The sequence below is a fragment of the Rhinoderma darwinii genome, chromosome 1 (genome assembly GCF_050947455.1).
Source record: "Rhinoderma darwinii isolate aRhiDar2 chromosome 1, aRhiDar2.hap1, whole genome shotgun sequence".
Taxonomy (NCBI): Eukaryota; Metazoa; Chordata; class Amphibia; order Anura; family Rhinodermatidae; genus Rhinoderma; species Rhinoderma darwinii.
Window position 1 is genome coordinate 67,013,731 of NC_134687.1, and position 25,197 is coordinate 67,038,927.

Genomic DNA, 25,197 nt, shown 5'->3' on the forward strand with positions numbered 1-25,197 from the left:
TTTTCACAAAGTTAGGAGCGATTTAAGTTTATGCTAATGAGCTTTCTGAATGCTCAAGTGGGCGTACTTTTACTTTCGACCAAGTGGGCGTTGTACTGAGGAGTGCATGACGCTGACCAATCAGCATCATGCACTCCTCTCCATTCATTTACACTGCACTAGCGATATAGATATATCACTATGTGCAGCCTCATACACAAGCCCTAACATTACTAGTGTCCTGATAATGAATACACATGAAATCCAGCCTGGATGTCATGTGTACTCAGAATCCTGACACTTCTGAATATTTTTTTGTGAGATTCCGGCAAGTGAAACCAAATCTCGTTTAGCTCCGTGATCTCGCGAGATTTCGTATCCGTTGCTGGAATCTCACAAAAAAGAGTCAGAAGTGTCAGGATTCTGAGTACACATGACGTCCAGGCTGGATTTCATGTGTATTCATTATCAGGACACTGTAGTAATGTTAGGGTTTGTGTATGAGGCTGCACATAGCGATACATCTATATCGCTAGTGCAGTGTAAATGAATGGAGAGGAGTGCATGATGCCGATTGGTCAGCGTCATGCACTCCTCTGTACAACGCCCCACTTGGTCGAAAGTAAAAGTACGCCCACTTGGGCATTAAGAAAGCTCATTAGCATAAACTTAAATCGCTCCTAACTTTGTGAAAAAAGATCGGTTTTTTTAAATAAAAAGCATTACTGTCACCTACATTACAGCACCCATCTCCTTATGTAGGAGACAGGGCACTTATAATGTGGTGACAGAGTCTCTTTAAGGCTCAGAGCCCATTTTCCAAAATCTGACATATTTCACTTTATGTGGTAATAACTTCTGAATGATTAAACCTATCCAAGCGATTCTGAGATTGTTTTCTCATGAGACATTGGGCTTTATGTTAGTGGAAAAATTTGTTCGATATATATTCAGTGTTTATTTGTGAAAAATAGCAAAATTTAGAGAAAATGTAAAAAAATTAAATTTTTCTGAATTTAAATGAATCTGCTTGTAAGACAGGGGGTTATAAAATAGTTATAAGTTCACATTTCCCATATGTCTACTATATGTTGGCATCATTTTTTGAACATTCTTTTTTTTTCTAGGACGTTACACGGCTTAGAACATAAGCAGCAATTTCTCATATTTGGAATACAATTTCAAAGGCCTTTTTCTTTTAGGTACCAGTTCAGTTCTGAAGTGGGTTTGAGTGGCCTATATATTAGAAACCCCCATAAAACACCCCATTTTAGAAACTAGACCCCTCAAAGTATTCAAAACAGCATTTAGAAAGTTTATTAACCCTTTACGTGTTTTACGGAAATTGAAAGAAAAGTAGAGGTGAAATTTACAAATTTAATTTTTTTGTCAGAAAATCCTTTTTATTCCATTTTTTTTCTATAAAACAGAAGGTTTTTACCAGAGAAACGCAACTCCATATTTATTGCCCAGATTCTTCAGTTTTGAGAAATATCCCACATGTGGCCCTAGTGCGGTAATGGACTGAAGCACCGGCCTCCGAAGCAAAGGAGCATCTAGAGGATTTTGAGACCTTTTTATTTTGCACCATGTCCGGTTTGAAGAGGTCTTGTGATGCCAAAACAGTGGAAACCCCCCAAAAGTGACCCTATTTGGCAAACTACACCCCTCAAGGAACTTATCGAGGGGTATGGTGGGCATTTAGATCCCACAGATTTTTGGCTGCATTTTGTGGAATTAGATTGTGCAATTGAATATCAAATTTTTCCGATAAAAGGTACAAATGTTTAATTTTGACAAGGAATAAAGGAGAAAAAGCACCCGAACATTTGTAAAGCAATATCTCCCGATTACGGCAATACCCCATATGTGCTCACAAACTGCTGGTTGGACAAACGGCAGAGCTCAGAAAGGCAGATTGCTATTTGGCATGTCGATTGTGATGGATTGGTTTCAGGGCGCCATGTCGCATTTTCAGAGTTTCTGTGGTACCAGTACAGGGGAAACCCCTTAAAAGTGACCACATTTTGGAAACTAGACCCCTTGAGGAATTCAATGTTGTTTTCATGGGGTGCATGTGACTTTTTGATCAGTTTTTATTCTATTTTTAAAGGCGTGGTGACTAAAAAAAAAACAGCAATTCTACTATGGTTCTATATTACCTTTTTTTTTTCTTTTACAGCGCTCACCGTGCGCTATAAATTGCATTCACTTTATTCTGCGGGGTGATACGATTACGGCTATACCATATATTTATAGTTTTTTTTAATGTCTTATGGCGTTTGCACATTAAAATTATTTTCATAAAAAGTAATTTACTTTTTGTGTTGCCTTATTCTAAGAGCCATAAAGTTTTTATTTTTCCATCATGAAAGCCGTGTGAGAACTTGTTTTTTGTGTAATGAATTGTAGTTTCGATCAGGACCATTTTTAGGTACATGCGACTTTTTGATTTTTTTTTATTCCATTTTTGGAAGGTGAAGCGACTCAAAAATGATTCTTGTATGGTTTGTTATTATTTTTCTTTTAATGGCATTCACTGCCCGGGATAGATAACGAAATAGTTTTGTAGTTCATGTCGTTACGGACGCGGCGATACCAATTATGTATAGTTTATTTTTATTAATAATAAAGGACTGATAAGTGAAAAAGGGGGATTTTTACTTTTTATCACTTTTAAAACTTTTTTTTTTTTTAACTTTTTTACTTTGTCCCATTAGGGGACTTGAGGGCAGGAGGCCCTGATCGCAATTCTAATACACTGCACTACGCTATGTGCACTAATACTATGCGTAGTGCAGTCAGCTACTCGCTGACAGCAAGCATAGTGGGTTCTGACTTTTCTTGAACAGGGTATTTAGATAGAGGGCTAAGGAAGCATACTGAATTTTTGCCCGGGGTTTAGGAAAGCCTGGCTTTGACTCTGCACGGGAGTCCCATGAGCAGAAGTCTGTACGGAGGCACATACAGTGCCTGCATCTCCGTTCTGTGGAGCTGAAAGTACTCTGTGTGCCACCATATGGTTTGGCTGCATCTTAAAGATTTATTCGCTCAACTAAGCAATGCTTCCCACGAAGACTAGAGTGTGTTTTTTTTCTGTTAGAATGCAGAATACGACAGAAAAAAAACTTTGTATGCCTTTGTAGAAAATCAGAAATACGGAGGTACAGTAGAGCCCCATAGAAGTCAATAGGTGCCATACTATGGCTCTGTAAAGCTCAGAGGACATACAGAGCCATAACATGGCCTCGTGCATGACCCTCAACAGTTAGTGCGTACAGAAAAACTAAGCCAATGGTCTGGCTTTCGAGATTTGAAGTGCCGAATTATCAGCAAAACAAGGAATTATTTGTTCAGAAGCAGAAACATGCTCGCAGGTACTTGTGTCAACCTGGAAAATCTAATAGCACGGCATCTTGCTAGTCTCTATTATACAGTATAGTCAATCTTTTACTTTATAGGTACGTTTTAGACATATTGTCTAATTTAAGTTACATAACAATAACGGAAATATTTTAAGGAAATATTCCTCAAATAAATTATCCAACCAGACTACTGAATGTTCCGTACCCAATTTGTAACTGATGTGTCATGTAAGAGAATGTGTCTTACCATGCTGCATAGCTTTCAGTGGGAACCAAAACAGGATAATACTATGGAGAAGACCATTCAGGCAATGAACCCAAAAAACCTAGAAGAATACAGAATGTGGAGAGATTCATTTGTAAGGATAGAAGCTGGTGAACCATGACCTCTCTTTATCTACGTGCAAGAAGTGTGACTGTCAGGACACCAGCCCAAAGCTTTATCATATGGCGGGCAAATAAGTGACACTTTGCTAAAGTCAGCAGCAGACGTGTAAAAAGATAAAATAAAAACAACATTTACTACATTACTAAAAAGTGTTTATAAATCATAAAGAAAATGCGAATTTAAGAATAAGTTACATTTAGATGTAAACAATTCTATCTGCCCATTTAAGATCGGTCTACAAGGCGACTTATAGCTGACTGAATGTTGTAGTACAATTGCTGCATTACAACTGCAAAGCGACCTCTGATGGAGAAATTCACCAGGAACATTGCGGTTTTGTCATAGTGTAGCCCTAGTAGTTCTTAGTAAATTTGCATTAGTAGTTAAATATCACATAGCATAAATCAATAAACTAATGTGTAACTAGATTCTAGAGGGCGACAGACAGGAGAGAAAATTTACACTGTATTAGTGAACCCCCTTTTTGGACTTATACAAATATGATGAAGACCGTGGGCAGGGCTTCAGTCAAGCTCCACATGACTCATTTATCAAAGATTTCCTACATGTCTCTAATTAGAAAAGTATCAGAAACCAAAACCAGGTTCAACCTAGAGTTGTTTAAAAGCCATGTACACTTTCATAATAGCGTTTTTTTTTATTTTTTATAAAAATTACTTTTTCAGATACAGCTGCTTTGTATTCTGTATACAGAGCAGCTGTATCGTGCGCTAAGACCTGAATCCGTCAGGTCCGCGGGACTAATGGGTTTAGTGTCAGCAGGTCTTGCGTGTCTCGGACACGCAGGATCCACCTGTAATCGATCACATGTAAGTTATGAACTTAGATGTGATCGGTAGCAGCTCGATCCTGTGTGTCAGGAACACGCAGGACCCGCTGACACTGAACCCGTCCGTCTTGCGGACCGGATAAATACAGGTTTCAGTGCTAGATATAGCTGCTCTGTTAACAGGATACAAAGCAGCTGTATCTCAAAAAGTTAAAATAATTAATAAGTATTTTGAAAGTTGCACCAATTACACGGAACAATTTTATAAAAAAAATAATAATAATTTCAAAAATGTGTATATAGCCTTTAAAATGGGAGTTCCTTCTGAAAACCCCCCCTAAATTACAATAATCATTTAATAGCTTAAAAGACACTGATTCCGAATCTGTAATTTTTGTATTTCAACTCACTTGAATTCCCTCGCTATAAGCCCGCAAACAGGCCATGTGCTGCATGGTACGAGTCCTAGAAGAGCCCTTCATTAGATCACTCTTTATGTATTAGCATGCAGCACACCGCTAAGGCCAGTGATTGTCTGCAGTGATCACGTCATCGCTGCAGCCATGTCAATAAACAGCGGTAAGGTGAGTAATGCTTCTTTTGTTTTCATTCCTTTTTCCTCGGCCCCTTTTTTGAATTAGTCTGAGATCCCCTTCAAGGGCTATGGCAAATTTATAAACAAGGTGCTTGGCCTGTTGATGAATCTGGAGAATGATGCACTGGGGTAGAGAATGGCGCACCAGTGTTATGGTGCACAGCTAATAGATTTCTTCCGTTATGAATTTTATTGGATGCTTTTTTTTAAAATTATAAATAAATTAGTTTCAATTTTTATAATTAATACATTAGATACAATAAAATAATCTACTACAGCTGAGGAGTATTTAGCCGCTGTAGATTATGACACAATAGAGTCACCATGTCGCAGGTCAGTGTCCTGCTGAGAAAACACCCACATAGGGTTTTCATCAATATTTAAGTGAAAAAAAAAATCAAAAAAAAAATCCACTCTGCTCTTCTTCCATTCATTAGAGAATGAGCAAGCTCTTCTTTATTCTGTGCGTGTGCATTAATGTTCATCTCATTTAATGCTCGCCACCTATTAACCCCATAACTGGCAGATGGCCGAGGGGCCGTAAACTTTCCCTGCACCTCGGTTACTGCATCGTTACCTCCAAATTTTCTGTGACAGGCAGCACAGGTGGGTGCAAGATAAATTAGTTTCTTTGCTCCCATTCTCTTGGCCACACTAGTCACATACTAATCCTGTAACCCCTTTGGGGCCTTTTTAACCTTTCACCCTTCTTTCCATAACAAGCATCTCAAATACCTCACACCATAAATGAAATGCATATATTCCCCAAACTATTCATTCAGGATAACATTAAATACAAATAATGATTGTGAAAAAAGGAGGTGGAATATGGAATTTCAAGACCTCATCCAGGAAAAACAGTTTGAGTATCATCGGGTGGTTTGCTGTATTTTTGATTAATTGCATTATTCCCCATTTGTCAGGTTGAGAGTCTCAAATCACATTCAAATAAAATACTTTTTCTCCTTATTCTCACCCCCCCCCCCCCAGCCATAGCAAGCGTGTGACCCTGGAAAATTCTAAGTTACAAATGCCAAGATAAGCAACATAATACTTTAATTTTTTCAGCATAGCGTCAAAGCAGAAAATTCTGTCCTGAAACAAATTGCAATATCAAATATTTGTTTTTATGATGACACAAGACTAATTCTGGCTTGTCAATCAAACGAAAAAAGAATTAAAAAAAATTAAATATTCTAACATTAAAATTGTTGATACTTCAACATTTGATTAGAAATTATTTAGTGAGCTAAATAATGTCAATGTAAAAACTGAGGGTTGTTTTTGTGTTTGATATTTTTTTTTCTTTTCAATCAGAATATACAGGATTTGAGTTCACGGTAAATTGTTCTACATTAATTATTTCACTTTCTAAATGCCGACCATGAAATCCCCAGTCTGTATATGATTAAATTGAAGAGAATTCCTTTCTTAGATCTCAAATAGGAAAAAAAAAATAAAAAAAATAAAAAAATTATATATATATGCCTAACACACATCTCCTCATCTTCTCTTTATCCTTTCAGACAATTCTCCAGAGTGGCCGGTAATCCATTAGCACACATGACGACAAATACATTTGCCTATTGAGACAGCTTCATTTGCCTCAGGAGTAGAGCTATTGTACAGGCCATATAAGCAATGTGTACAGCAACTAATCTATAGTAACATAGAATGTGGTGACAGAGACTCTTTAAATTCTAAGTGCCCTGTCTCCTACATAAGGAGATGGGCGCTGTAATGTAGGTGACAGTAATGTTTTTTATTTAAAAAAAACGATCTATTTTCACAACGTTAGGAGCGATTTTGGTTTATGCTAATGAGTTGCTTTATGCCCAAGTGGGCGTATTTTTACTTTCGACCAAGTGGGCGTTGTACATAGGAGTGTATGACGCTGACCAATCGGCATCATGCACTCCTCTCCATTCATTTACACAGCAGAATCGCGTTCTTACTAGAACATGATCTGCAGCCACATACACAGCGATTCTGCTTGATTAACGTTAATCAAGTGTCCTGATAATGAATACACATGACCATCCAGCCTGGACGTCATGTGTATTCAGAATCCTGACACGTCTGAATCTTTTCTCTGAGATTTCAGCAACGGAAACGAAATCTCGCGAGATTACGGAGGTAAACGAGATTTTGTTTCCGTTGCTGTAAATCTCACAGAAGCAACTCATTAGCATAAACCAAAATCGCTCCTAACGTTGTGAAAATGGATCGTTTTTTTAAATAAAAAGCATTACTGTCACCTACATTATAGCGCCGATCTCCTTATGTAGGAGACAGGGCACTTATAATGTGGCGACAGAGCCTCTTTAACCAAAAAATTTCTAGCCTTTAAAGTGACTCTAAACCTTTAAACTTTATCTTGTCAGTTTAGGTCCAACATTCTGCGTGTAATGAATTTCTTAATAGAGTTCCAGATCCCTGGCATAAATTGAGATATTTTTTTTTTAAAGGCTATGATCACAATGGCAACCAATTTTGTTTTATTGTCCCATTGCATCTAAACTTTGGAATAAGTCTTAATTAAAAATTTCCTCTCGCGTGGTTTCTACAGATTCTATGCAGAGCTATGTGTCTCTGTGGTAACGGACGACAAAACTTTGTGTAGTCTGATCCTGCACTCATACTCCCATCGGTCCTCTGCTGAGACGGCCGGATCAGACTATACAGGGTTTTTTGTGGTTGGGTACCATAGGGGGTATTTTTTATAGGAGGAAATGTTTAATTAAGAAAGGAAATTTGTCATTAAGACCTACATCGAAGCTGCTTTCATTTTCATTATCGATGCATTGGGAGAATACAATTTTTTTGGTGCAAAGGTAGTTATGAAATCTATGACTGCAGCCGCCACTAAAGGGAGTTAATGAGCTCGCTGAATACTATGTTAATTTTAACGTAATAATAAACAGTATGCATTAAAGTGGTTGTCAATTTTTGAGAAACATTTTCATATACTCGACTCCGGATTCCGGGGGGGGTTCAGCATTCTCATCTCTTGGCCAGAGTGGAGAGAAGTTATAAAGGGAGTCTGTTGTTCTGGAGGACCTGTCCTGTATTACACAGTCAACCCATTGATTTGAATGGGCACTGTGTAATGCTCAATTTTCCCTGTGGTGGCGCTGCAGAGAAATTGAACACTTACTGCCAGGTTTCCCACAGATTACAGAATACTTTGCGATCTACTTATTGCCAAGGGACCCTTCTGACAAGTATGTATTGCCCTTTAGGCTCCTAAGCACTCTCTAGTGGTGGCTGCAGTTAGCATATCCTTTTTTAAAACTATGTCTGCAGGGGATTTGGAGTTCTGTATCAGAAAAATGGGGCTCCGAGCGCTATAAATATATATACCAAGAAATTAATCACAGAATTTTGAACCCATTGAAGATGAAAAAACACACTTAAATAGTATTCAGAAGTAGACATTTACTTTAAGATTAATTACGGAGTTACCAGCTACAGAGGACAGGAATTTTCTTTAACAGTTTAGCTTAAAAGGGATTGCCCAGGAACTAAATCCGAAGTCAATGTATAGCCAATCCAGAGTCACCTAAATTTGTCAAGTATACATAACTTAAAAAAATGCAGTTTTTTAAATGCATAAATACCCTTCTATTTATCCTTTTTGTTGCCCATGGTTCCGACCATAATACATTCTTCAATCTATGGTAGCGCACATATAGATGAACAGAAAGAATCTATAATTGGTTTCCTCCTATTGTGAATGCGCTTTGCCTGTCCAACCGCTGAGTTTCTGCCCTGCTGCAGCCAGTCGGCAATGCTGCCCAGGTGGAGTGTTATGAATTTTCAAAAGATACGACTTTGGAGCATGCTGCAAATACAGTATTCATGGGAGATGTAGTCTGTTCCCCGCTGCTGCGATCATGTGACTGCTGTTTGAATACCCAAACCACAGAGCAGTAATTTGCCGGGAGAAGACACTGCAGCAGTTCAGAGACCAAACAAACGCAAAAAGGGCATGAAAATTTATGTAAGTGGCTAATTATTATATTTTCCATGGTAGGAAGCAGTGGCCATTAGTATTTTATTAGTCCCTTTCGTGGGGAAACCTCTTTAAAGCAGTTCTAAAGTGTTAAGAGTTTGTTTTTTGTAAAATGGAAAGTTACCAATGCAAATTCTAACCGTTGTCAGAATGTCTAATTCCACTGCTGTCTCATACTTTGATTTATAGACTATAAGGCTAAATGTGCCTGGGTCATTGCATAGCAACAATCCAAAATGCATGAGGATAGAGTGAACACACTGCCTGCGATGTGAATGCAGCCTGTCCTGTGCTTTTAGATCTGTATCTATGACTCTCCAGCATTCTGCTCACACTTTACAATGGTCTGTATAGACGCGATCTTACCATCCCTATTCTGTAAAACTTGGGCAAGGCATCATGGAACAAGTAGTTCTCTAAGCTGCTACCTGAAGAGAGTCAAAATGGAGGACAAAAACTGAATAATTCTCTTTGTGGAATGGGGAAAATAGAACAACACGGTAATAATAGGAGTCTGGGTAAAAGGGTGGTGTCTGCTGGAGTTTCTGGGGTTCGTCCCAAAATTAAGAATTATCTCCTAACCACAGGATAGGTGATAACGTGCTGATCATTGGTCGTGCGACCGCTGGGACCCCCACTTATCACGAGAACGGGGATCCCGTTCCTTAGAAGGTATGAAGCAGCAGATCTTGAGAACAGGAAACCAAGTCTCGAGATCAGTGACCGACCATCATGTTATCACCTATCCTGTGCTTAGGAGATAAAGGGGTTGTCCCAAGTTTAAAAGTTAAGTGCTAGAAATATTGTAATATACAATTTCTTCTATTTTTTTGCTAATTTTCCACATTTAAATGGACACTAACTTTTCAAACAACTTATGCTGATCTGATAGTATATCTGATATATATCATCTTTGTAATTTACTTACTGTTAAAATGTAGTTGTTTTAGGCATGCAAATTTTGTGTGAAGTTTCTGCGACTAGGTGTCTCCCTTCCTGTAATTTGCAGTCCACCTCGTTGTCAAGCAAAATCCATCCCTAGTTACAGAGCAGAGGAGACGGACTTCAGAAAGTAGGGGAGTGTCTCATGACTGCCTGCCAATAAGTAATTGTCCCCCTAATAACTGAAGTTGTTACTACCAAGAGTGGCACAACCATTCAAAGGTTTGTGATAACTTGTGATGAGTCTTTTACATGTCTGTGGAGAAATTATGGGCCACTACTCTTTGCAGAATTGTTTAAATTACATTGGAGGGTTTGAGTATGAAATAGTGGACTTGCTTGTGTGCTTCGCATCATTTTCCTGCTGCATAACCCAACTGTACTCGAGCTGAGAGTCATGAAAAGGCAGCGAACATTCTACTTCAGGATTATTCCAAAATTCTTTGGAGTGATGTAGCGGTGTTTAGGCAAATGCAAGAGGAGCCCTGGTGTTCTTTTTGGTCAGTGGTTTGCGCCATGCAACTCTCCCATGGATAACCTTGGTGACCTAGGTCTGTCTTATTGCGGAATCATGTACATTGACCTTAACTGAGGTGAGGCCTGCAATTATTTAGATGGTCGTCCATGTTCTTTTGTGACCTCCTGGATGAGTCATCGTGCGATCTTGGTGAAATTTTGGTAGGGCGGCCACTCCTGGGAAGGTTCACCACTGTTCCAAGTTTTCTCCATTTGTGGATAATAGTTTTCACTGTGGTTCATTGAAGTCCCAGAGCCTTAGTAATGGCTTTGTAACCCTTTCCAGACTGGTAGACTTCAATGACTAATTGGCATCTGTATTTGAATTTCTTTAGAATGTGACCTTCTCATCTGCTTCACATTGCCATACAGGTACTATTTAAGTGATATTTAGATTTAACAGGTCTGGCAGTAATCATCCCTGGTTGCGGCTAGTGAAATTGAACCCGATTGTCAATTGAATCCGGTTAACCGGTTGATTTAGTAGCCAAGGGGACAATTACTTTTCCACATAGGGCCGGTTATGGCTGAACTGCAGTTTGCCTTCAATAAATTAAATCATCATTTAAAAACAGCATTTTGTGTTTCTTGGGTTATCTCTGTCTAATATTAAAATTAGTTGAATGATCTATTCAAGTGTGATAAATATGCAAAAATAGAAGTAGTTGAGAAGGGGCAAATACTTTTTCACAGCACTGTACATCCTTTCTTAAGTATACATCTCAGCTTGAGGGCAACGAGAGAATCACAAGAACTGAAGGATGTCAGCAAATTCATTTGAACTTTAAAATACATATTTTCACACAAGATACAAGAGATATATGAGACATTTTTAATGGGAATACAGGAGATACAATACCAAGGTTTGGAGGTATTTATAGTGGTTAAGGCAGGGGTCTCAAGCATGCGGCCCCTGAGGCTGTCATCTGCGGCCTGCGGGACACAGAGCCGCTAGTATCGGCTCTGCTCCGGGACTCTGTGGAATTCCCTGACATCGCTGTCCATACATGGACAGTGTTGTCAGAGTCTTCCCCAGAGCAAAGTCCCGGGCAGAGCGCTAGTATAGGCTTTGCTCCGTTACTCTGTGGAATCCCCTGACATTGCTATCCACATATGGACAGCGATGTCTTAGGCTTCCCCAGAGCTGGACAGTGATGTCAGGAGCACAGCTGGAGTCCTAGGCAGAGTGCTAGAAGCAGCTCTGCTCCGGGACTCCAGCTCTGGGCAAGCCCCTAACATCACTGTCCATCGAGGGCACTGTGGCAGTATCTACAGAGGGCACTGTGGGTGGCAGTATCTACAGAGGGCTCTGTGGGTGGCAGTATCTACAGAGGGCTCTGTGGGTGGCAGTATCTACAGAGGGCTCTGTGGGTGGCAGTATCTACAGAGGGCTCTGTGGGTGGCAGTATCTACAGAGGGCTCTGTGGGTGGCAGTATCTACAGAGGGCTCTGTGGGTGGCAGTATCTACAGAGGGCTCTGTGGGTGGCAGTATCTACAGAGGGCTCTGTGGGTGGCAGTATCTACAGAGGGCTCTGTGGGTGGCAGTATCTACAGAGGGCTCTGTGGGTGGCAGTATCTACAGAGGGCTCTGTGGGTGGCAGTATCTACAGAGGGCTCTGTGGGTGGCAGTATCTACAGAGGGCTCTGTGGGTGGCAGTATCTACAGAGGGCTCTGTGGGTGGCAGTATCTACAGAGGGCTCTGTGGGTGGCAGTATCTACAGAGGGCTCTGTGGGTGGCAGTATCTACAGAGGGCTCTGTGGGTGGCAGTATCTACAGAGGGCTCTGTGGGTGGCAGTATCTACAGAGGGCTCTGTGGGTGGCAGTATCTACAGAGGGCTCTGTGGGTGGCAGTATCTACAGAGGGCTCTGTGGGTGGCAGTATCTACAGAGGGCTCTGTGGGTGGCAGTATCTACAGAGGGCTCTGTGGGTGGCAGTATCTACAGAGGGCTCTGTGGGTGGCAGTATCTACAGAGGGCTCTGTGGGTGGCAGTATCTACAGAGGGCTCTGTGGGTGGCAGTATCTACAGAGGGCTCTGTGGGTGGCAGTATCTACAGAGGGCTCTGTGGGTGGCAGTATCTACAGAGGGCTCTGTGGGTGGCAGTATCTACAGAGGGCTCTGCGGGTGGCAGTATCTACAGAGGGCTCTGCGGGTGGCAGTATCTACAGAGGGCTCTGGGGGTGGCAGTATCTACAGAGGGCTCTGGGGGTGGCAGTATCTACAGAGGGCTCTGTGGCAGTATCTACAGAGAGCTCTGTGGCAGTATCTACAGAGGACTCTGTGGCAGTATCTACAGAGGACTCTGTGGCAGTATCTACAGAGGACTCTGTGGCAGTATCTACAGAGGGCTCTGTGGCAGTATCTACAGAGGGCTCTGTGGCAGTATCTACAGAGGGCTCTGTGGCAGTATCTACAGAGGGCTCTGTGGCAGTATCTACAGAGAGCTCTGTGGCAGTATCTACAGAGGGCTCTGTGGCAGTATCTACAGAGGGCTCTGTGGCAGTATCTACAGAGGGCTCTGTGGCAGTGTGCATTTAGTGACACAAACTGGATTGTTGAAATGCGGCCCGTCAACTTCTAATTTTTTCTATATGTGGCCCACTTACCCGGCCGAGTTTGATACCCCTGGGTTAAGGGGAGGGGGCTGCTGTTGACACCAGGTCCTTGGCACTGTAAAGCGAGCACACTATGGCTCACATTGTATGTGGGTATGACAAAGTAGCTTGCACTGTAATACACTCCTCAGCTGCTGCACACTCATTTTGAGGATAAAGTTCATGTTATTCAGTTGGTGATCGAATAAAGCTGAGGTACGTATTATAATTCTGAAGAATTTTAGAAGCCATCTCAGTCGTTTGACCTGCGTCTTCATGCTTTTAGGTCATGGAACTCCTTGGTTACTTCTAGTATTGATATAATTTACAGTAGGGGCTACATTATCCCATATTTAAATTTATTGTGATCTACTTCCAAGTGATAAGCAATGAGATGGAAATAGCTTAAAAAAGAATCATGTTGCCGTACTTTTCAGGTTTTTATTTCAGATATATGGGCCCTATAGTCTGGGGCTTTTAGTAGGCTGAGCAGAAGACATGTAAAACCAACTAAAGGGAAAGATAAATCATCACTGCCTTCTGCATGAATCACAAATGGTTTCACTCGCCTCCCACATGATAGGTCTTAAAGTCACGGGATTCATCCGATCACACACTTCTCCTGCTGTCTGACAACGGTCTCCTTATTACATTATTAAAAGGAACCATCCAGGGAAAGAGAACACCAATGCATCATATAATACACATTTTTGTTTTAGTGTGTTACAGGATATTAATGGGACTTCTCAGATATCCTATAAACTTATGAACAATTATTCAATAAAAAACACTGTACAGATGAACAAAGTAAGAGGAATATAAACATGCACATTATATCTGATGCCATAGAATTTAAAAAAGAAAACTTTTACATTACTTGTGTGTAGAATCTGCGTTTCTCACCATATTATAGCGTACGTTCCCTTTAAACACCATTTTACAGTTTACACACACATTTTATCTAAATATAGATAAGTTGAATACGGATTATGAGTTATAGCCTGGATTCTAGTACATTCTTAAACTGAGGAGATGGATCTCCACAGCTGCATTCACAATTCTGCTAGCTTCTGAGCTAAAATTGACCAGCATTCCCTGTTTGTTCAGGGTCTGCGAAGTTCTTGCTCATTGTTGCATTCTAGGAAGTCTTGAACAAAAAGACTCTTATAGAATATAATGCAAGTTTTGACCGATTCCAGAAGCCACCAGCCGAAATCGAATTGCTTGCCTGTAACTTAACCAGTGCAAGATAAATAAAAGTAATGTATTACAAATTTAATGTAGATTTTGTCTGTATCTAAACGGCAAAATAGTGTGCAAGTGTAAACATATAGATTCTTTACCTGCCAAATGCCAGTATATCATTTTCGATGTCCCTATACTACTTATTACCACTTAAAAGGGGTTGTCTGGATTAGAAAGTGTATTTTTTTTAAATATACCAAAAAGGAATTCTGAGTTAATAGAGGGAAGTTCCTTAGAACTCGATCACACATTGCAGATTATCACAATTTTGCATCAGTACTGCAGTTTTTAGCCAAAACCAGGACTGTATCCTAAGCACAGGAAAAAAAATAATGGCATGATGTATACTTCTTTCCGCTCCTGATTTTTACTTCAAAACACTGATGCGAAATACTGATCATATCTGTAATGTGTGGATGATTCCTTATTGAACACCTTCATCAATGAGCCAGAAAGTGGCTATAAAGAGCTTCCTTCTCTGGAGGATCTGGAATTATTGATTTTAATAGGAACTATGTAATGCTTTATTTACCCTGTGGAGGTGCTACAGGGGAATTAAACACTTGGTGCCAGGTTCCTACCCAGATTTCAGCTAATCCCTAAAAGCTCCAGCTGTGGGACAATTTATCATATTATTTTTGGGTGACACTTCTAATGGAAAGGGACTGTTCAAAGCAGACAAGCACGTTAACTAAGGCTCTGATCACAAATTGGTTTGAGCCTCCATGGGTTATGCCGTTAAATTTGACAGCAAGTATAGTGCTGCATGCGGCACCATTATCGATGTTTAAACAATGGAAACTAAGAGTGAACCTCATTATAATTCAATAGTGTTCATCAGGCGTTCAATCCGGAAAAAAGTCGCTTTGAACGGAAGTCACAACACAGAAAAGAACATAGCCTAAGAGAGGGAATATCAGAAGTGGAGGTCAGATGTATAGGATCGCGATAAAGAAACCAGAAAGCGACTGAATGCTGTAGCTGCTCTTCTGATGGTGTTAGGGACATATTAATACAGATTTGTTACTTTTATCATACATACAAACTTAGATAGAATTTCTGCAATACTGTGGTTCATTATTAAGACATTTTGCTTATGACAAATACCCAAAACTAGTTAATAAAGGAGAGGATACTGGTTATAAGGCTCAACACAATTGAACTTACTTTAGTATTAAAGTCTAGGGCCTTCTGTGACGTCTTGTACAATTCCGGGTACTTTAACATATTCTCTTTACGACAGGATCTTTCAAATATTCCAAGGGTCAGTGGAGGAAGTGCTGTGAACATCTAAAAAAGTGAAAGAAGTATACTTAAGAGTTTTGGCCAGTTGTTGCCATTCAACAATCTTTAATACACAAGGTTTGAAACCTACCACATTATAAAGACCAATGCACCATCGCTCAAAGAGGATTTGTCCAGAGAATCCATTCATAAAGGCAAACCAGATCTGGAAAAAAAAATAAAAAATGCAATACATTCATCTTGTCCATGGGCAAGAAATATACATACGCCGATTCTTATGTACCTTTATTAACACTCCGGCACCCCCATATTATCAGTGTGTTATTAATATTTAATAGGTGCTCTTTGGTATTAATAAATTGTGTTCATTCATCTCTGTTAAGAGTTGCAAAAATGCTTTCATTTAGGCCCTGTTCACATCAGCTTTTGGCATTCCGTTGTTCTGCTCGGTCAGAGAAGCAGAACAACAATAACGTCGGAAGCACAGGCTCCGTTGAACAATGGAAACAAGCAGCGCCCTACAGAACCCATTGACTTTAATGGGTTCCATCAGGGTGTCTGTGGATTTACCAGAAACAATAGCACAGTATGCTACGCAATTGTTTCTGGATAAATTTGGCACAATCTGCAACGGAGGCCCCTAACGGAGCCTCCATCGCAGATGTGAATAGGGCCTAACATGTTGTTGAAACTTGGCTTTCGAGCTGTAATCGGACAACTGCAGCTTGCACATGCACATCTATATTACCGTATCTATGGGCCTTTTTTTAAAAAAAAAATTTGCCCTTTCTGACCGCTTTATCTTTGTATACACAGCTCTCAATGAGTGCTACTGCTTTCTACTGGTTCTGGGAATCACGTGACCGCTGGAAGAACTGTCAGGTAAAAGGGCTGCTGGGTCTACCTAAACCCAGCACAGCCCTATTTGTGACAAGTTTTAGGATCTTTTCTAATCTTCTGGGAGACAGGTTGAAGTACACACATGAAAAAGTATATTTTGAGGATTTTTATTTATATACTGTACGTATACACTCCAATCAGCCATAACATTAAAACTACCAGCCCTAATATTGTGTAGATTCCCCTTGCCCCGCTAAAACAACTCTGACCCATCAAAATCTTCCCTCTTGAAGACCTGTGAAGTTCAGATTGAGAATAGGGGAATTTGCAGTCCAAGTTGACATTTTGAACTTTTTGTCATGTTCTCAAACCATTCTTGAGCAATCATTGCAGTGTGGCAGGGCGCATTATCCTGCTGAAAGAGGCCATTGCCATGAAGGGGTGTACTTGGAATGCAAGAATGTTAAGGTAAATGGTACATGTCAAAGTAACATCCACATGAATGCCGGAACCCAAGGTTTGCTTGAAAAATATTGCTTAGATCATCACACTGCCTTCTTCCCATAGTGCACCCGGGTGCCATCTCTCGGCCAGAAAAGCAACGCAAACAGATGTCTGTGTGATGTAAAAGAAAACATGAATTATCAGACCAGGCCACCTTCTTCCATTGCTCTATGGTCCAGTTCTGATGTTCACATGCCCATTGTTGGTGCTTTCGGCGGTGGACATAAGGTGGCATGGGTGCCTACGAAATCACAAATGCAGGAAGCTGCGATACACTGCTGAATAACTGTATGCTGGCTCTTAAACACACAATTAGTGATACAGTGGTTCCTCTGTGGTATCAGACCAGACAGGCTGCCGATTTGGAGATGCTCTGACCCAATCGTCAAGCCATCACAATTCTTCCCTTTTCAAAGTCACTTGGATCCTTAAGCCAGGGCTACACTGACTTTTTGTGGTACTACCGATTGATTTTAACTATTGAGTGACAGATGCGGTCCAAAAAATGCCATGCAACGCAATACATTTATTTGGACGGCAGCTGTAGCTCAATAGTTAAAATCACAAAATATCACTACAAAACGTCTCAGTATAGCCCTGGCCTTTACGCTTACCAATTTGTCCTGCTTCCAATACATCAGCTTCAAGAACTGTTTGTTCACTTGCTGCCTAAGTAATCCCACCCTTCATAGGTTCCATTGTAACAAGATAATCAATGTTATTCACTACATCTGTCAGTGGTGCTAATGTTATAGCTGATATATCTCTGAATTAAAATAATAAACCTAAATAAAAAAAACTAACGCCCGACGCAATTCCACTGTGTCAAAATAAACACATTTTAGACAATAGCCAACACAAATACAGATTACATTTTAGATTTCCTCCATGTTATTATAAAAAAAACAACAACTTTTAAACTTGATCTTTGCAGCATACTAAAAATCCAATAATTATTTAAAAAAAAACAACAAAACCAAACAAAGCACAAAACCCAAATACTATGCGTGTGTAAAAAAAAAATAAAGCTTGGTTATGAAAAGAAAAAGATGCAAAAAGTCACTTTAATAGCATATAAAAAAAAACTTAAACCAAGCAAAAGCAATAAAAATCTGTTAAAAACAGTCTTGCAATTAGGGCCTAAAATTGGTGTGGTATTAAGGGGTTAACCAAACAGCAGCTGTACTGTAGATGAAAAAGGAAGAAAAGTATCTGGTTGATTACTATTTTTAATTGCTAAATAATTCCAGATTACAACAACATATCCATCAATATATGGATACATAGTTAGTACGGTTGAAAAAAGACACATGTCCATGAAGTTCAACCAAGGGATGGGAAAAGGGAAGGAAAAATTTCTACACATAGGAGCTAATATTTTTTTGTTTTAGGAAATTATCTAAGCCTTTTTTAACATTTTCAGGACCGAGCTCATTGTGGCCTCCAGGTCCTGCCCCATTTTTTTATTCTAGCCTTTTTTAAAGCCATCTACTGTCCCTGCTGTGAACAGCTCCTGTGGTACAGATTTCACATTCTTAAAACAGATCTAAATCAGTATTTGGCAAATTGTTGTAATAATTCACAATACGCAACTGACCCAGCCAGTCAGATCTTGGCCAGCAAGGAAAGGATTAAAGAAATGAGTGGGGGGGGGGGGGGGAGCACTTCCCCACTGGTGATACAAAAAGTGCATGACATGCCGTACAAATGAATTTTAGAAACAATGTCCTGGGCTTTGTCACAGTGAACGCTTCATTAAGCCACATTATGGAAGCATGAATAGATACAAATTCACCATTTATCAATATATACCCAAGCTGGCTTCCTGAAGAATAGTTGCTTAGGACAAAACAGTTCTTTCACCCTTACCAACACCAGTTTTTTTGTTTTTAAAAAAAAAAAGAAAACAAATTGCTAGATCAGAGCATGTGATCGAGGAAAAAAAATGTACACATCACACAACCAGAATAAAATTGTTGCTGAGGGTTACATAGAAAACAAAAAACAAAGCAAAAGCAAAAATAAAACAAATAACAAAACTATCTCCTGCATTTGGACGGATAATATATATAAAACCCTCTAGCAATGGGCTTATGTCCACACATAGGCTTAAACTGAAAGGGTAGTCCATGTTTGTGACCAACTTTTTTACAGCTCCAATGCCTCTATACTAAAAAAATAAAAATAAATGTAAGAACTTTGAAAATAGTCTTAATTTTATATATTGTACACTTCGTGTCTACAGCTCCGATAAAGACCTATGTTTCTCTATGGTTACATATTGAAAACAAATCCTATAATCAAACGCAATCTGACTATGAGACTTCAGATGGTTTGTTTGTAGTCGAACCACGTAGATACCTACAGTTAGGTCCAGAATTATTTGGACAGTGACACAAGTTTTGGCATTTTAGAGGTTTACCAAAACATTAAATATACAGATGTAGCGGTCTTTACCTTGACTTTTAATGCATTAAATAAACAGTGGCTAGATCTCTTCTCAACTTTTTCAATGACTTTTCAATGGCTTTTGTTGTGTGATATCACGCTGCAGCAAGTTATCACAATCAAGTTAAAAATGGCTACATCTGTAATCAATATGGGCTTAAAGTGTAGACTTTCAGCTTTAATTTGAGGGTATTCACATCCTTATTTGAGGAAGGGTTTAGGAATGACATCTTTAATATGTAGCTGCCTCTTTTTCAAGTTACCAGAAGGTAATTGGACAATTAACTCAAAAGCTATTTAATGGGCTGCATGGGCTATTCCCTCATTATCCATCATCAATTAAGCAGGTAAAAGGTCTGGAGTTGATTCCAGGTGTGGCATTTGCAAGCTGTTGCTGTGAACCCACAACATGAGGTCAAAGGAACTCTCAAAGCAAGTGAAACAGACCATTATTAGGCAGCAAAAAAATGAAGAAATCCATCAGAGAGAGAGCACAAATGTTAGGAGTGGCCAAGTCAACAGTTTGGTACATTCTTGAAAAAAAACAAGTGCTCACTGGTGATCTCGTGAACTCCAAAAAGCCTGGACGTTCATAGAAGACAACAGTGATGGATGATCGCAGAATCCTTTCCATGGTGAAGAAAAACCCCTTCACAACATCTACCCAAGTGAAGAACACTCTCCTGGAAGTAGGTGTATCAGTATCTAAGTCTACCATGAAGAGAAGACCTTATGAGAGCAAATCTAGAGGGTTCACCACAAGGTGCAAACCATTAATCAGCCTCAAATATAGTAAGGCCAGATGAGACTTTGCCGAACAGCATCTAAAGTAGCCGCCCAGTTCTGGAACAGCATGAAACTAAGATCAACCTGTACCAGAATCATGGGAGGAAGAAAGTGTGGAGAAGGCTTGGAACGGCTCATGATCCAAAGCACACCACATCCTCTGTAAAACATGGTGGAGGCAGTGTGATGGCATGGGCATGCATGGCTGCCAGAGGCACTGGGTCACTAGTGTTTATTGATGATGTGACTGAAGACAGAAGCAGCCGGATGAATTCTGAAGTGTTCAGGGATTTACTTTCTGCTCAGATTCAACCAAATGCAGCAAGGTTGATTGGACGTCGTTTCACAGTACAGATGGACAACGACCCAAAACATACTGCGAAAGCAACCCAGGAATTTCTTTCAAGCAAAAGAAGTGGAATATTCTGCAATGGCCGAGTCCATCACCAGATCTCAACCCGATCAAGCTGCATTTCACTTGCTTAAGACAAAACTTAAGGCAGAAAGACCCACAACAAGCAACAACTGAAGACGCTGCAGTAAAGGCCTGGCAAAGCATCACAAAGGGGGAAACCCAGCGTTTGGTGATGTCCATGGGTTCCAGACTTCAGGCAGTCATTGCCTGCAAAGGATTCTCTACAAAGTATTAAATTTTTTTTTTATTTATGGTAATGTTAATTTGTCCAATTACTTTTGAGCCCCTGAAATGAGGAGGCTGTGTAGAAAAATGGCTGCAATTCCTAAACGTTTCACAGGATATTTTTGTTCAACTCCTTGAATTAAACCTGAAAGTCTACACTTCAATTGCATCGCAGTTGTTTCATTTAAAATCCAATGTGGTGGCAGCAGAGCCCAAATCATGAAGATTGTGTCACTGTCCAAATAATTCTGGACCTAACTGTAGGTCTGTATAGGAGCTGTAGACACAAGACCGTCGATTTTTAATCAAGACTATTTGTCAAGTAGACATAGCCATTACAAAAAACAAAATACACATTAATCCATAATCCTGAGATAATATTTATAGCTAGGAATCTTCATTTAGAGGTAGCCAGAGATCTATAGGTGCACACATACTGTACTTCACTGTGGTACTTTTCTGCAAATGATACTAGTATTAGTGGAGAAATCGTTTAGGCTCTGTTCACACTAATGTGAAAGCTTCCATTCATAGCTTACACATAAAAAAATAAATAAAATACGCACATAAAATAAATACTATATAGGTCGCACACCTAGTAAGTAAATGACCTGGCTCGCCGCAGTAGTCAGAACACAACCTCTTGTCGTTTTTAATTTTGTTTTTTAAACTCTTTTGAAAAAAAAATAATTATAAGTTGTATTTAGAAAAGTATTTTAATTTAATGATTTTTCAAATTAAACAGACAGAGGAACCTTGGCGATAGGATCTAGGTTGCGTCCTTACAGAGGACCTAAGGCCGTAAAGTGTACCTCCAGTAGTACTCTCCCGTCCAAACTGATGTGGACAGATGCTCTTGCACGCTGGGCGGTACAGTTGATGTGGCAAATGTACAACACCCGGTTATTATCGCGCACGGGTTCAATTCTAATTAATAGGACCCGTGCATGATACTCTCCAGATGACGAACGTTTGCAACAGTAACTGTACAGCCCAGCATACAGGAGCGTCCCTGCGCCGATGTCCGTTTCAGTCGGGAGAGTACAACTGTTAAATAAGCTATTAGGCTACATTCACACGAGCGTGTCAGATTCATGAACGTTAAAAACGCACGTAAATATTTTCGGTGTGTGTGTTGTGTTATGCATCAGTGTACTTCGTGAGTGGCATGCGTTTTTCACTCACTCGCAAAGCACTTTTTTTAATGGAATTGATGCGCAAATCACGCGCCACACACGGATGAGCATCCATGTGAAGCGTGTGATTTTCATGCACCCATTGACTTCAATGGGCACGTAGGTGCGTGAAAATGCACCAATATAGGACATGCAGTGAGTTTCATGCAGCGGACTCTCGTTGCATGGAAACTCACACGCATGTGTGAACGGCCCCATTGAAATCAATGGGTCCGTGTGTGGTGCGTGATTTCCACGCACAGCACACGGACGAGATTCACGTTGGGCCCTTAGTGATCACATTAAAAAAATTACTTTGTAAACATCTTTACGGTGAAACTCAACTATAGGGCTGGGCGATTAGGACCTAAATCAAACTCCCGATTAACTGAACAAGTAATCTCGATTACGATTAATGAACGATTTATGCCACACCCCCTATTTGCCGGTTACGGAATTAAATTAATATTTATCCCGAGCCTGCTGTATAAAATTTACCCCCTGACAATGCCCGCACACAGTATAATGCCCCCCATAACTGCCCTCCACACGATATAATGCCCCCACACCGTATAATGCCCCCATAACTTTCCTCCACACAGTCCAATGAGAGCTGCACCCATAGCTACCCCACACAGCCCCAATAGTGCCTAATAAAAATAAAATACATACTCACCTAATCAAACGACGAGTAGATGAGATCCCTCTGCTCCTCTTGTCTGTGCGGCTTGGTGCAGACAGGTGCGATGACGTCACTGCCTCGAGTCCGGCGATACATAGTGAATGGTAGAGCAGGGACCTTACGACACCCAGCTCTACCATTGATTTCCTGTATCTGCGTCCTGAAGATGCAGATAACCGTTTAAACAGTGAAAAAAATTGAAATGCGCAAGATGACGTCTGTTAATTGCGCTGAATTTCAGTTTTGTTTTTTTTTCTCAATTAATTGCCCAGCTCTACTCAACTACATGTCATATCTTTTTTGTCATCCAGGTTTTAGGTTTCTGCAAACTACCAGTCAATATGAGCACAAACAGTCTCTTCAGATGGTATTTTTTTTTTTTTATTTGCAAGGCACAAAAGGGGTGTAGCAGTTCAACCCCCCAGAGCCACTTTCCTGATGCAGCATTTCTGCATATTAAATAGCAGCTTACAAACAGTCAGTAACTTGCTGCTCCCACGCCTGCTCAGCACAAAAAAAAAACAAGTCAAAGGCAAGACGTAGAACAAGCAGTTGTCTCTGCTGAGCGAATTCCTGGACGGGCTCTCTGCCTCCTCACTCCTAGCACTGGCCCTGTCAACATCTGCAGAGCTCTTGTTTTACTTGGCAGAATATGGCTAATCGGGAAAGCATCAAAATGCCTCGGAATTACATTAAATCTGTTTAGATTATGACCCTAAAAAAGACAGTGAGAAATCATTAACATCTGACAGCCAAAAGGATAATTTGTTAAATAGCCTAAAGGATGAAGAACTGTAATGACCTACAGAGTGAGAGCAGAATTCCAGGACAAAACACACACGCGCTATTTTTCTATTCTCAATTATTATTGTTGTAAACAAACAAACAATTTAGTATGGATCACCTGGATATTAAATCATAAAAAGATATACTGCCTAAAGATAGGTATTAGTATGATGCCCAATCAAAGCCGATGTAGCGGTATCAACTGGAAATCAGGGTGCCAGAAAAAGTGAACCCCGGTCCGATTCCTTGGAAGATTAATTTTGCCTGTGAAGCATCAGAGGAGCAGCATACGTGGTAATGTGTGACATTTATGGGCACCTAGGAACATCTGTCTTCTTTATCCCCTTAGGGGCTGAGCCATTTTTTTATTTTTCATTTTTGTTTTTCACTCCCTGCCTTCCAAAAGCCATAAGGTTTTTATTTTTCCATCAAGAAAGTGGTGTGAGGGCTTATTTTTTTTGCGGCAAGAGTTTCATTTTCTAATGCCACCATTTAAAAGTACCATATAATGTACAGGGAATATGAAAAAAAATATATATATTTGCAGGATGAAATTTAAAAAAACAAAAAACAGATGCCTACATCGTTCTTTGGTTTTATTTTTTACGGCTTTCATCGTGCGGTAAAAATGACAACATACCTTTATTCTGCAGCTCAATAGGATTACGGTGATACCAAATTTATATAGTTTTTTTTATATTTTACGACAAACTTTGTTAAAAAAAATAACCTTTTTTGTTTCACCACATTCTGAGAGCCATAACTTTATTTTTCCGTGGATTGAGTGGAACAAGCTGTAATTTTTATTGATAGCATTTTTTGGTACATACAACTTTTTTTTATTTTTTTTATTACGGCATGCACCATGCGAGTTAAATAATTGTATATTAGAATAGTTTGGACTTTTACGGATGCAGCGATACCCATTTTGGTTATGTTCTATATTAAGTTATACAAAATGGGAAATATATATTTTTTTCACTAGTAATAACTTTTTAAACTTATTTTTTGACACATTTTATTAGCCCCATTAGCTCAATAGGAGGCACGGCTTAACAGAGGACCTCTGGGCTGCCATGACAAACATCGGCACATCCCAATCGCCGTTGGGGGGAGCCGTTAAGATGTCGGAGGGGGCCTCCCCCTCTTTTCAACACCTCAGACGTGGAGTTTGCGATTGACCACAGAATTTGAGGGGTTAAACGGCCAGGAACAGCGCAATCGCTGTTCCTGGCCGCTAGTCCCAGGTGTCGGCTGTAAAACACGCGCGCCATACTTCCCTATGATGCTGATCACGTACATGTACCTGATAATGCGTCAAGCAGTACATTCATAGAAATCTGGATGTTTATGAATAATCAGCTATTAATAATATACCCACCACTGGGACCACCACCGATAACGGGAGTCCTGAGACCCCTGCTGCTCCTGATTGCACCCCCTTCCCTCACAGTGAAGAGGAGCTTGAATAGAGCAGTGGCTGAGCATTCAAGGTCTATGGGGCTGATGGAAAAGCCAAAGTACTGTACTCCGCTATCTCCGCCAGTCTCAAAGACTTTAAATAGAGCGTCATGCCCGACCGTTCTAATGATTGGTGGGGATCACCTGTTATCAGACATTTATCAGCTACCCTGTGGATAGGTGATAAATGTCTATCAT

The 25,197-nt window shown here is 40.1% G+C and overlaps 1 protein-coding gene across 8 annotated transcripts in view; it reads right to left on the reverse strand.

Annotated features, from left to right (window-relative positions):
* ATP8A1 (ATPase phospholipid transporting 8A1) overlaps positions 1-25,197 on the reverse strand; it is a 219,830-nt gene that overhangs the window by 24,813 nt on the left and 169,820 nt on the right. For all 8 annotated transcript variants that reach the window (XM_075859460.1, XM_075859464.1, XM_075859449.1 and 5 more), the window contains 3 exons: positions 15,808-15,882; positions 15,600-15,722; positions 3,592-3,670 (listed from right to left, as the gene is read on the reverse strand). In XM_075859460.1, coding sequence (XP_075715575.1) covers positions 3,592-3,670; positions 15,600-15,722; positions 15,808-15,882 — 277 coding nt within the window. The remainder of the gene's footprint in view (positions 1-3,591; positions 3,671-15,599; positions 15,723-15,807; positions 15,883-25,197) is intronic.